At 47.9% G+C, this 12272-nt stretch overlaps 1 protein-coding gene across 1 annotated transcript in view; it reads right to left on the bottom strand.

Annotated features, from left to right (window-relative positions):
* The window catches only part of LOC140388180 (dynein axonemal heavy chain 3-like), a 1528048-nt gene that overhangs the window by 1132011 nt on the left and 383765 nt on the right, over window positions 1-12272 (bottom strand). Inside the window, exon 14 of the mRNA XM_072471941.1 lies at window positions 5151-5355. Within this exon, the coding sequence (XP_072328042.1) occupies window positions 5151-5355 (205 nt within the window). The remainder of the gene's footprint in view (window positions 1-5150; window positions 5356-12272) is intronic.

Raw genomic sequence — 12272 nt, 5'->3', positions numbered from 1 at the left:
CGAAGTACCTGGCACCACATCTGTTGGGGGTGTTTAATGAAGCACTGGAGAAGGGGGAGTTGCCAAAGACGGTGACGCAGGCAGTAATCATACTAATTCCAAAAAAGGGGAAGGACTCGATGGAATGTGGGTCGTATAGACCCATATACTATTGAACACGGACGTGAACGTATTGGCTAAGTTGTTGGCGGGGAGGATGGAGGATGGTGTCCCGGGGTGGTTGCAGAAGATCAAACAGGCTTCGTGAAGGGCAGGCAACTCGCGAGTAATATAAGACGGCTGTTGAATGTGGCGATGAATCCGTTGGGGGCTCTGGTGCCGGAGGTGGTGGTGTCCATGGATACGGAGAAAGCATTTGATCTGGTGGAGTGGCAGTACTTGTTCGAGGTTTTGGGAAGGTTTGGGTTTGGGCCGAGATTTGTGACATGGGTGTGGTTGCTGTATGTGGCACCAAGAGCAAGTGTGAGGATGAATGATAAGAGCTCACAAAGCTTTGACTTACACAGGGGTACGAGACAGGGGTGCCCATTGTCGCCGTTGCTGTTTGCACTGGCCATAGAGCCATTGGCGATAGCTCTTAGGGGATCAATGGAGTGGCGAGGGATTATGAGGGGACAGAGGGAGCATCGTGTGTTGCTCTATGCCGATGACCTCTTGCTGTATGTTTCGGATCCGCTGGAGAGTATGGGAAGGATTATGGGCCTGCTGGAAAAGTTTGGAGGGTTCTCGGGGTGCAAACTGAATGGAGGGAAAAGCGAGGTTTTCCAGGCAAATGAGCTGGGACAATGGGCTAATTTAGGGGGGATGCCATTTATGGTAGCGAGGAATAGGTTTAGATATTTGGGGATTCAGGTAGCGAGGGAATGGACGGGGCTCCATAAGTGGAACTTAACGAAGTTGGTGGAGGCCAGGGAGGATCTTAAGAGGTGGGATACACTGCACTTAATGTTGGCGGGGAGGGTCCAAGTGGTGAAAATGAATATTCTGTCACTGTTCTTGTTTATCTTACAGGCTCTCCCGATCTTTATACTAAAGGCCTTTTTTTGGAGAGTGGACACAATCATTTCTTACTTTGTATGGGCGGGGAAGGTGCGAGGGTCGGGAGGACCCTGCTACAGAGCCAGAGGCAGCAGGGGGGGTTGGCGTTGCCGAACTTGGTTCATTACTATTGGGCGGCGAATGTGGACAAGGTGCAGTGGTGGTGGGATGGAGAATGGGTAGAGTGGGTTCGGATGGAGGGAGGAATCTTGTAAGGGGTCTAGTTTGAGGGCTATGGTGACAGCAGTGTTGACAATGGCTCTGAGTAGGCATTCAAGTAGCCCGTTGGTGCAATCCACGGTGAAGATATGGAATCAGTTGAGGAGGCATTTTAGGATGGAAGGGATGTCAGTGTAAATGCCGCAGTGCGAGAATTTGGGTTTGAGCCGGGGGGCAGGGGGGATGAATAGTGTATACAGGAAGTGGAGGAAAGTGGGGCTGGTCAAGGTGATGTATCTGTGTTTGGAGGAAGGTTTTGCCAGTCTGGAGGAGCTAAGGGAGAGGGTAGAGCTGCCAACAAGGAGTGAGTCCAGGTATCTGCAGGTTAGGGACTTTGCGCGAAAGGTCTGGAGGGGATTCCCTTGGTTGCCAGGATACATCCTGCTGGAACCACTACTGCTTATGGATGTGGAAGGGGAGGGAAGAATTGGAGATATATACAAGTGGCTGGGAGAGCGGGTGGTGAAGATCAAATAGAAATGGGAAGCGGAGTTTGGAGGGGAGATCAATTGGGAAATATGGAGTGAGGCACTGTGTAGGTTAAACAGGACCTCCTCATGTGCAAGGATGAGCCTGATACAGTTTAAGGTGGTGCACAGGGTGCACATGACTCGGGCGAGAATGAATGGGTTCTACCAGAGGGTGGCAGATGAGTGTGAGAGGTGTGGGCGTGGGCCAGTGAATCACGCAAACATGTTTTGGGGTTGCGAAATATTGGGAAGATTCTGGGTGGGAGTGTTCGCGGTCTTAGCCAGGATAGTGGAGGAGGAGGTGGACCCGGACCCTTTGGTGGCGATATTTGGGGTTTCAGAGAAGCTGGAGCTCGTGGAGAGGAGAAAGGCCGATGTTGTGGTCTTTGCCTCTCTGATTGCACGTGACAAATTTTACTGGAGTGGCGATCGGTATCGCCACCGGGGGTAGTTGCTTGGTTGGGTGACCTGTACGACTTCCTGCGATTGGAGAAGATATAGTATGAGTTAAGGGGCTCTGCAAGGGGAGTTTGAGAAAAGGTGGGGGATGTTTGTGACCTTGTTTGAGGAGCTGTTCACTGCAGCGGTGGGGGGGGGGGGGATTGTGGGGAGGGGGGGGGGGGTTGAAAAGGGAAAATATCTGTATAGACTGTATAGTTGATTGCTGGGAAGTATGTTTCCCGGGGTGTTTATTTGCTGTAACCTGTTTTGATACATGTTTGTAATAAAATACATTAAAAAAAATATGATTTGCCTTTAACACTCTCATGCTGATTTTCTTTAATTAATCCACATTTGTCCCAATTTACTATTAATGCTACCTCAGATTACAGCTTCCCCATCAATGAAGTTAATCTGACCGGCCTCGAGTCACTGGGTTTAACCTTACATTTCTTTTTGAAAAAGGATGTAATGTCTGCAATTCTCCAGTCCTCTGGAGAGTCTAAGGAGTATTGAAAAATTATGGCCAGTATCTCTGTAGTAGCCACTCATCCTTCCCACAGTATCTGCAGTTGCATCTCATCTGATCCTGGTGACCTATCGCCTCTAAGTACAACTAGTCTTTCCAACAGTTCTTTCTCAATTTTCAAGCCAACAGTGTCTCATCTACCTCCTCTTTCACTTGGACTTTGACAACATTTTCTTCCTCAGGAAGGAGTCACGTCAAACTGTGAGCCCATTGGATGTTTGGCTGGAGTTGGGAAGAAATTGGAATATGAGGAGGCCATTTATTATCACATTGCTGCTTGTGGGAGCTTGCTGTGCACTAATGAGCTGCCATGTTTCCTACATTCCAACAATTACTACACTTCAAGAAAAGCTTCCTCAACTGCAAAGCATCTGGGAGGTCGGATTGTTGTGAGAAGTGTGACATCAAAACAAATCTTTCTCTTTTTCCAGCTCCATGAGCCTGTTTTCACATTTCAGCAGATCATGGATGATCTGCACCTTAATGTGATGTGTCCCTCATTGTTCGTTCATAAACCTTACACTTACCCACTAACAATTCAGCAATCTCAGTTTTAAAATTTGCAATGGACCACCAGTTTCAATAGCTTTCTGGGGAATTTCAAATTTGCACAAAGTTTTTTCCTCCTCATTTGTGTTAATTCTCTGCCATGAGGCAGTCCATCCAAATAGTATCCACCAACACCATCTTCTTGATCTTGTTAGTTATTTTGTTTTATTCGTTCATGGGACATGGCCGTCGCAGATTGGGCCAGCATTTATTTCCCATCCCTAATTCCCCTTGAGGGGGCAGTGAAAGGTCAACCACTGTGGGTCTGTAGTCACATGTAAGCCAGACCAGGTAAGGACAGCAGATTTCCTTACCTAAAGGACATCAGTGAACCACATAGGTTTTTACAACAATCAACAATGGTTTCATGGTCATCATTAGACTTTTAAGGGACAGCATGGTGGTGCAGTGGTTAGCACTACTGCCTCATGGCGCTGAGGACCCATACGATCATAAGACATAGAAGCAGAATTAGGCCACTTGGCCCATCGAGTCTGCTCCGCCATTCAATCATGGCTGATATTATTCTCACCTCCACTCTCCTGCCTTCTCCGCATAACCCCTGATCCCCTTATTGATCAAGAACCTATCTGTCTCTGTCTTAAAGACACTCAGTGATTTGGCCTCCACAGCCTTCTGCGGCAAAGAGTTCCACAGATTCACCACTTCTGGCTGAAGAAATTCCTCCTTATCTCCGTTTTTAAAGGATCATCCCTTTAGTCTGAGATTGTGTCCTCTGCTTCTAGATTTTCCTACAAGTGGAAACATCCTCTCCACGTCCTCTCTATCCAGGCCTTGCAGTATCCTGCAAGTTTCAACAAGATCCCCCCTCATCCTTCTAAACTCCCAACGAGTACAAACCCAGGGTCCTCAACCTTTCCTTATATGACAAGCTGTTCGTTCCAGGGATCAGTCTTGTGAACCTCCTCTGGACCCTTTCCAAGGCCAGCACATCTTTCCTTAGATACGGGGCCCAAAACAGCTAACAATATTCCAAATGGGGTCTGACCAGAGCCTTATACAGCCTCAGAGGTGCATCCGGGTCACTGTCTGTGAAGTGTTTGTACATTCTCCCCATGTCTTCATGGGTCTCACCAGCACAAGCCAAAGATGTGCAGGATAGGTGAATTGGCTAATGACTGGCAGTCCATTGCAAATTTTAAAACTGAGATTGCTGAATTGTTAGTGGATAAGTGTAAGGTTTACGGAATGAACAATGGGGGACAATCACATTAAGGTGCAGATCATCCATGATCTTCTGAAACGCTAAATTGCCCCTTAATTCGAAGAAGAAAAGAATTGGGTACTCTAAATTTTTTAAAAATATCATTCGACTTTTAATTTCCGATTTGCAGTGGGAGGCTTTGATCCTGGGACCCCAGGGCATTACGCTGGGTCTCTGGATTACTATCCAGTCATAATACTATGTCACCACCTCCTCCCCCAAACACTGGGGGCGGGATTCTCTCAGCCTAGGGCCGGAGAATCGCTGCGACTGGCACGAATCGCACCACGCCGCCCCGACACTAGGACTATGCGGAGAATCGCCGCCATTGGCGCCGGCCGGAGGCCGCTCTACGGGGCCCCCCGGCGATTATCCGCCCGAGAGGGGCCGAGCAGCCGTAACAGCGGAGTGGGTTGCTCCAGTGCTGTGCTGGTCCCCTGTGGGGGCCAGAATTGCTGATCCTGAGGCCATGTTGACGCCGTTGAGAAATGAGATGGCGTTTATGACGGCGTCAACACTTAGCCTCAAAATCAGAGAATCCTGCCTCTTACCCTTTCACAAATCCATGCCATCCCTCTAATCTTTTCATATTTGTCCAAAAGCTCAGTCACTCAAAAGAACAGATTTATGATCAAAAGACTCCTCAATATCTGGTTTCCACAACAAACGAGGCACTTACCTGATTGAATTTGGAGCAATCAAGCAGCAGGAAGTTCAGTGGAACATGAACAGGGAGAGACGCAAGTTCTGCAGCCAAACTTCGGAGTTTCTCAATTTCCTTAATATAACTGCTCAGATTCAACTGTTTGTTGATAATAAATTCAATTTTGCTGTCTGTATCCGGGGACAATAGGTACTTGTACGGTTCATACACTGAGCTGTATCTATTAGAAGCCAAAGAGAACTTTAATAATCAGGAATAATCATTAATTTCTCTCAACTAACCTCATGACAAAAACATACATTTCTGCGTGAAATAAAAAAAAAATGTAGATGCTGCATTGCCAAAAGCAGCATCCAACGACAACTTCTATTTCACCGCATAGCGAAGGGCAACCTGCGGCCTGGGGTCCACATGCGGCCAATCTAGATTCTGCGTGTGGCCCACAAGACATTTTGTTGACCGTTGCCCAGGTGCAGGGTTGCCACATTCCGCTGATTTCCATCTACGTAACCTTTTCCTACCGGGATAACTGAAGTGATTCGCACATAAAGCAAGGACAAGTGAAGTGAGGACATGCTGATTGCACACATTAAATAGTTATTTTAAGTTTACCATTTTAATTTGATGACAGTTCTATAAATATATGAATGATTAAGCATTTTCTATAACTCTATGAAATATTTGGTGTGTATTAAATGTATTTAATCTTATTCATGGGGCCATGGTTAGTGAACAAGCCTGATTTCAGTCTTGTGGCCCACTGAGATGAAGGAGGGCCACTCATGCGGCCCACTCACTAGTCTAGGTTTCAACAGCGGTTAGCACTTCTGCCTCACAGTGTCAGGGACCCGGGTTCAACTCCGGCCTTGGGTGACTGTGTGGAGTTTGCATGTTCTCCCTGTGTCTGCATGGGTTTCCTCCAGGTGCTCTGGTTTCCACCACACAGTCCAAAGATGTGCAGGTTAGGTAGGGTTGCAGGGATAGGTCGGGAGAGGGGCCTAGATAGGGTGCTCCCCTGAGAGTCGGTACAGGACTGATGGGTCAAATAGTCTCCTTCTGCATTGTAGGAAGTCTATGGAATTCATCACTGCTCTAATACCTGTAATGTAATTGACGTGTAGGGTGTTCTGGATCACATAAAGGTCACCAACACTTGAAATAGTGCAACTATTTTATTGAATCATTAACTGTTTAAACTGACTAACAGCTGTGGGTTAATGCGATACTAGCTATAACTAAAGACCTTTGCCTTGTCCTAACCAGTTGATGCACTCAGCACATGGTGAATGTCTGTGTTGCAGGCTGTGAGCTCTGTCCTCCTAGCTAGCTGCAACTTGAATGAGCGGGAACTCTGATGCCCCCTGTCTTTATAGTGCGTGTGCTCTCACTGGTGATTGGCTGCGGTGTTGTGTGTGTTGATTGGTCCCAATGTGTGTCCATCAATGTGTGTCAGCACCATGATATACTGGTGTATATTATGACATACCCCCTTTTATAAAAAATGTACCTGCGTGGCAATAAATAGTGTACATAAAAACTAAGCTATTTACATGGAAAGGGGCCTGGTGCAGAAAAACAGTGTGTCACAAGAATAACGAGATGAACACTATATACAAACCACTTGAACGATTCAACGGAAGAACAGAACAAATCAGAAAGTCCATAAGTCCACAAAGTTTGCAAATTAAGTCTCTGAGGTGGGTGACGAATTCTGGTTGACCATCAGGGTGGCACTCCACTCATCGTCTGGATCGATGCTGTATACCGACAGCGGCTGGTGTTTTTGCTTCGGGGACAGCCAGTTTTTCGTTACGACACCGACTCGAAAAGGCGCCTTCGGGTCCTCGGTGTCACTACTGTGTGGGAGGTCCGCATCGGACTCGGTGACCGTGGGTTGAATTACCCGAACATTCCTACGAGGCTGGCTGAAGCGATATGAGTTGGCAGGCTGAGCTGCTCGGCAGAAGGCAGCATAGTGGCCAAGTCTTCCACATCGTAGACATTGTCGAGATTTTGCGGGGCATTGCCGCTTTAAATGGGCGGAGCCACAGTTGCAGCACGTCGTGACGTCAGCACATTTGCTGCGCCACTGCGCATGTGCGGTTCGGTCGTGTGTGATGCGCGCATGAGCATTACGTTCCTCAACGTCACCGTCCCTTCGTTTGGTGCGTACAAGCGTGGGAGTCTGCAAAAAGCGCGCAAAATGGCTGCCCTCATCCAGGCTCAGGCCCTGGAGGTGCTCAATCACTTGGACCCATTCCGCCTCATGGGGACCTTGCCGCGCCGTTTCAGCCGCTTGTATATGGGAATACCGACTCGTGGCGTTTTCATGTAAGACACAGGTCTCGATGGCGGTCGCTAGGATGAGTTGCTTTACTTTGAGGAGCTGCTGAGGTAGGGGGTCCGACTGAACACCGAAAACGATCTGGTCGCGTATCATGGAGTCGGAGGTGGGCCCGTAGCTGCAAGATTGCGCAAGGATGCGGAGGTGCGTAAGAAAGGATTGGAAAGGTTCATCCTTACCCTGCAAACGCTGCTGGAACACGTAGCGTTCAAAACTTTCATTCACCTCTACGCCACAGTGAGTGTCAAACTTGAGGAGGACCGTCTTGAACTTCGTCTTGTCTTCATCATCTGCAAAGGTGAGAGAGTTGAAACTGTGGATGGCATGGTCCCCGGCCATGGAGAGGAGAAGAGCAATCTTTCTGGTGTCCGAGGCGCCCTCCCTGTCCGTGGCTTCGAGGAAGAGCTGGAAGTGCTGTTTGAAAATCTTCAAGCTGGCCCCGAGGTTGCCAGCGATGCGGAGCGGTGGCGGCTGGCTGATATTGTCCATGCCACAGGATGACGGAATGCTGGCGGAAGGCAGATCACTTGCAGGTCGGTCTAAGAAGTGCTAGCATCCCACTACTCCTGGTATCATGATGTGTTGGGTGTTCTGGATCACATACAGGTCACCAACACTTGAAATAGTGCAACACTATTTTATTGAATCATTAACTATTTAAACTGACTTAGGCTGTGGGTTAATACAATACTAGCTTTAACCAAATACCTTTGCCTTGTCCTAACCAGTCGATGCACTCAGCACATGGTGAATGTCTGTGTTGCAGGCTATGAGCTCTGTCCTCCTAGCTAGCTGCAACTCGAATGAGCGGGAACTCTGATGCCCCCTGTCTTTATAGTGCGTGTGCTCTCACTGGTGATTGGCTGCGGTGTTGTGTGTGTTGATTGGTCCCACTGTGTGTGTCTGCACCATGATATACTGGTGTATATTATGACAGTAATGAAACATCCGACAGTGCTTTGCATGATAACATAAGGCACAACACCAGGTCACATGGGGAGGTATTAGCTCACATTACTCCAAACTTAATCAAAAAGTTGTTTTTAAACAGATCCTTAATGGAGAAAAGCTGGTGGAGAGGCTTAGAGCTTAGACAGGGCATTCCAAAACATTTGGGCCTAGTCAGCTGGAAGGCACGGCCACCAATGGTGGAACAATTAAAATCAGGGATACTGAAGAAGAGCAGATGTCTTGGGTTTGTGGGGCTGGACAAGGCAGGGAGGAATTTGAAATAAGAATGAGAATTTTAAAATCAAGATGTTGCTTGACAGGGAGCCAGTGAAGTCAGAGAGCACAGGAGTGATATCTGAACAGGATTTGGTGTGCGCTAAGATATAGTCAGCAACTTTGGGTGATCTGAAGTTAATGGATGGTAGAGGATGGGAGGAGTGGAATAGTCAAATCTAGAGTCCTGGGTTTCAGCAGAAGATGGGATGAGTTGGGCAGCATGTAGATGAGAACAAGGAAGGGATGATGGGATAGATCCTTGGGGAACAGGGTTACCAGAATGGGATTTTGAAACATTCTAAACCCAAAGTTCCACAAAGAATTTCTGCATGGACAGCTATTGGCTCAAACCAGACAAAATTGGCTTCAAAAGGTGAATTATTTTTGTGACCCAAACATGTTAATCTTAAGTAGCAATTGTATAGGGAGGTCTTGTGGTAGAATGGGTAGCATCCTTACATCTGGGCCAGAAGTTCCAGCTTCAGTTTATGACTTGATGGAAGGTATGTTCATAACGTCATCAAGTGGATTGGCTATCTGCTTGTAAATGCTTCCAATACTCACCTGATGGCAGGCAGTAAGAGAGAGAGAGATTCCTAGTCAGCCATACTGTGCAGACTACCGGTGTATTTTCACCAGCCTAATCATGGACCAATCCAATGGGAATCCATGGTCGCCAACACCTTCATTGGGTCTGGTAGCTGAAAGAGCATGAGTAGCTTTGCGCAAGTGAAGGAGACACAGCCTGAGTGAGTGAGACACAGCCAGAGTGGGAATTGGAACTTGGTAATTTGGGCAGTGTAGTAATTTGGCTTTGTAACTGGTAATCAGCAGGGTGAAATCCAGAGTGCATTCTGGGAAGCAGGGACAAAACCAGGGAGCACCCTGGGAAGGTAGGTGATATAAAATCAAACCCCCAGATTCCAGCGGCCTTCATTTTCAGGAGCGAGAGAGAGGGAACCGGGGAGCAGCTTGGGAACAGGTAAGTGATAGATCTTCTGCTGTTCTGAGTGATCCGACAGGGGGGGGGGGGGGGGGGGGGGGGGGGACTGAAAAGTGACATCACCGGAAAGCTGTGACCTGATTGGCTGATAGGGAATCTGCACTAAATTTAAAAATTAAACATTGTTAAATTAATCAAACATAATTAATTAATTACTTAATCATAATTTAGAGGGGTATCTAAGCCAGAGATCGGAGAGTACTATATTTAGCTTTTACATTTATAGTAGAAATCTAGTGCTAGGAAACATATAGCTAACAGTAACATATAAAAAAAACATTTTAAATTTAATTTGCTCATTAATTAACGCAATGTCAATTAGAGGGGTGCAGTGCCCTGACTGTGTGATGTGACAGGTCCGGGAGGCTTCATCTGCAGAAAGTGCACCCAACTGGAGCTCCTCACAGACTGCATGGTTCGGTTGGAGCAGCAGTTGGATGCACTTAGTAGCATGCAGGTGGCGGAAAACATCACAGATAGCAGTTATATAAATGTGGTCACACCCAAGGTGCAGGCAGAGAAATGGGTGACCACCAGAAGGGGCAGGCAGTCAGTGCAGGAATCCCCTGTGGTTGTCCCCCTCTCGAACAGGTACACCCTTTGGATACTGTCGGGGGGAATAGCCTATCAGGGGAAAACAGCAGCAGCCAGGGCAGTGGCACCACGGCTGGCTCTGATGTACAGCAGGAAGGGTCAAAGCGCAGAAGAGCAATAGTCATAGGGGACTCTATAGTCAGGGCCACAGATAGGCGCTTCTGTGGACATGAAAGAGACTCCAGGATGATATGTTGCCTCCCTGGTGCCAGGATCCAGGATGTCTCAGAACGGGTAGCGGGCATCCTGAAGGGGGAGGGCAAACAGGCAAAGGTCATTGTACATATTGGTACTAACGACATAGGCAGGAAGGGGGATGAGGTCCTGCAGCAGGAGTTCAGGGAGTTAGGCAGAAATTAAAAGACAGGACCTCTAGGGTTGTAACCTTGGGATTACTCCCTGTGCCACGTGCCAGTGAGGCTAGGAATAGGAAGATAGAGCAGCTAAACACGTGGCTAAACAGTTGGTGGAGGAGGGTGGGTTTCAGTTATCTGGACCACTGGGAGCTCTTCCAGGGCAGGTGTGACCTGTACAAGAAGGACAGGTTGCATCTAAACTGGAGAGGCATAAATATCCTGGCCGCGAGGTTTGCTAGTGTCACACGGGAGGGTTTAAACTAGTATGGCAGGGAGGTGGGCATGGGAACAATAGGTCAGAAGGTGAACAAATTGAGGGAGAACTAGGAAATAGGGCCACTATGGCTCTGAGGAAGAGCAGACAGGTAGATGTTGCTGAAAACAGCGGGACTGGTGGCCTGAAGTGCATATGTTTTAATGCAAGAAGTATAACAGATAAGGCAGATGAACTTAGAGCTTGGATTAGTACTTGGAACTATGATGTTGTTGCCATTACAGAGACCTGGTTGAGGGAAGGACAGGATTGGCAGCTAAACGTTCCAGGATTTAGATGTTTCAGGCGGGATAGAGGGGGATGTAAAAGGGTTGGAGGAGTTGCGCTACTGCTTAGGAGAATATCATAGCTGTACTGCAGGAGGACACCTTAGAGGGCAGCGAGGCTATATGGGTAGCGATCAGGAATAAGAACGTGGGCAGCACGGTAGCATTGTGGATAGCACAATTGCTTCACAGCTCCAGGGTCCCAGGTTCGATTCCGGCTTGGGTCACTGTCTGTGCGGAGTCTGCACATCCTCCCCGTATGTGCGTGGGTTTCCTCCGGGTGCTCCGGTTTCCTCCCACAGTCCAAAGATGTGCAGGTTAGGTGGATTGGCTATGATGAATTGCCCTTAGTGTCCAAAATTGCCCTTAGTGTTGGGTGGTGTTACTGGGTTATGGGGATAGGGTGGAGGTGTTGACCTTGTGTAGGGTGCTCTTTCCAAGAGCCGGTGCAGACTCGATGGGCTGAATGGCCTCATTCTGCACTGTAAATTCTATGTAAGAAGGGGCAGTCACACTGTTGGGGGTTTACTACAGGCCACCCAACAGCCAGTGGGAGATAGAGGAGCAGATAGGTAGACACATTTTGGAAAGGAGTAAAACCAACAGGGCTGTTGTGATGGGAGACTTTAACTTCCCCAATATTGACAGGGACTCACTTAGTGCGAGGGGCTTGGACGGGGCAGAGTTTGTAAGGAGCATCCAGGAGGGCTTCTTAAAACAATACGTAGATAGTCCAACTAGGTAAGGGGCCTGGTATTGGGGAATGAGTCCGGCCAGGTGGTAGAAGTTTCAGTAGGGGAGCATTTCGGGAACAGTGACCACAATTCAGTAAGTTTTAAAGTGCTGGTGGACAAGGATAAGAGTGGTCCTCGGGTGAATGTGCTAAATTGGGGGAAGGCTAATTATAACAATATCAGACGGGAACTGAAGAACATAGATTGGGGGTGGATGTTTGAGGGTAAATCAGCATCTGACGTGTGGGAGGCATTCATATGTCAGTTGAAAGGAATTCAGGACCGGCATGTTCCTGTGAGGAAGAAGGATAAATATGGCAAATTTCACGATCCTTGGAT

The sequence above is a fragment of the Scyliorhinus torazame genome, chromosome 13 (genome assembly GCF_047496885.1).
Source record: "Scyliorhinus torazame isolate Kashiwa2021f chromosome 13, sScyTor2.1, whole genome shotgun sequence".
Taxonomy (NCBI): Eukaryota; Metazoa; Chordata; class Chondrichthyes; order Carcharhiniformes; family Scyliorhinidae; genus Scyliorhinus; species Scyliorhinus torazame.
This window is presented reverse-complemented; position numbering and strand designations above follow the sequence as displayed.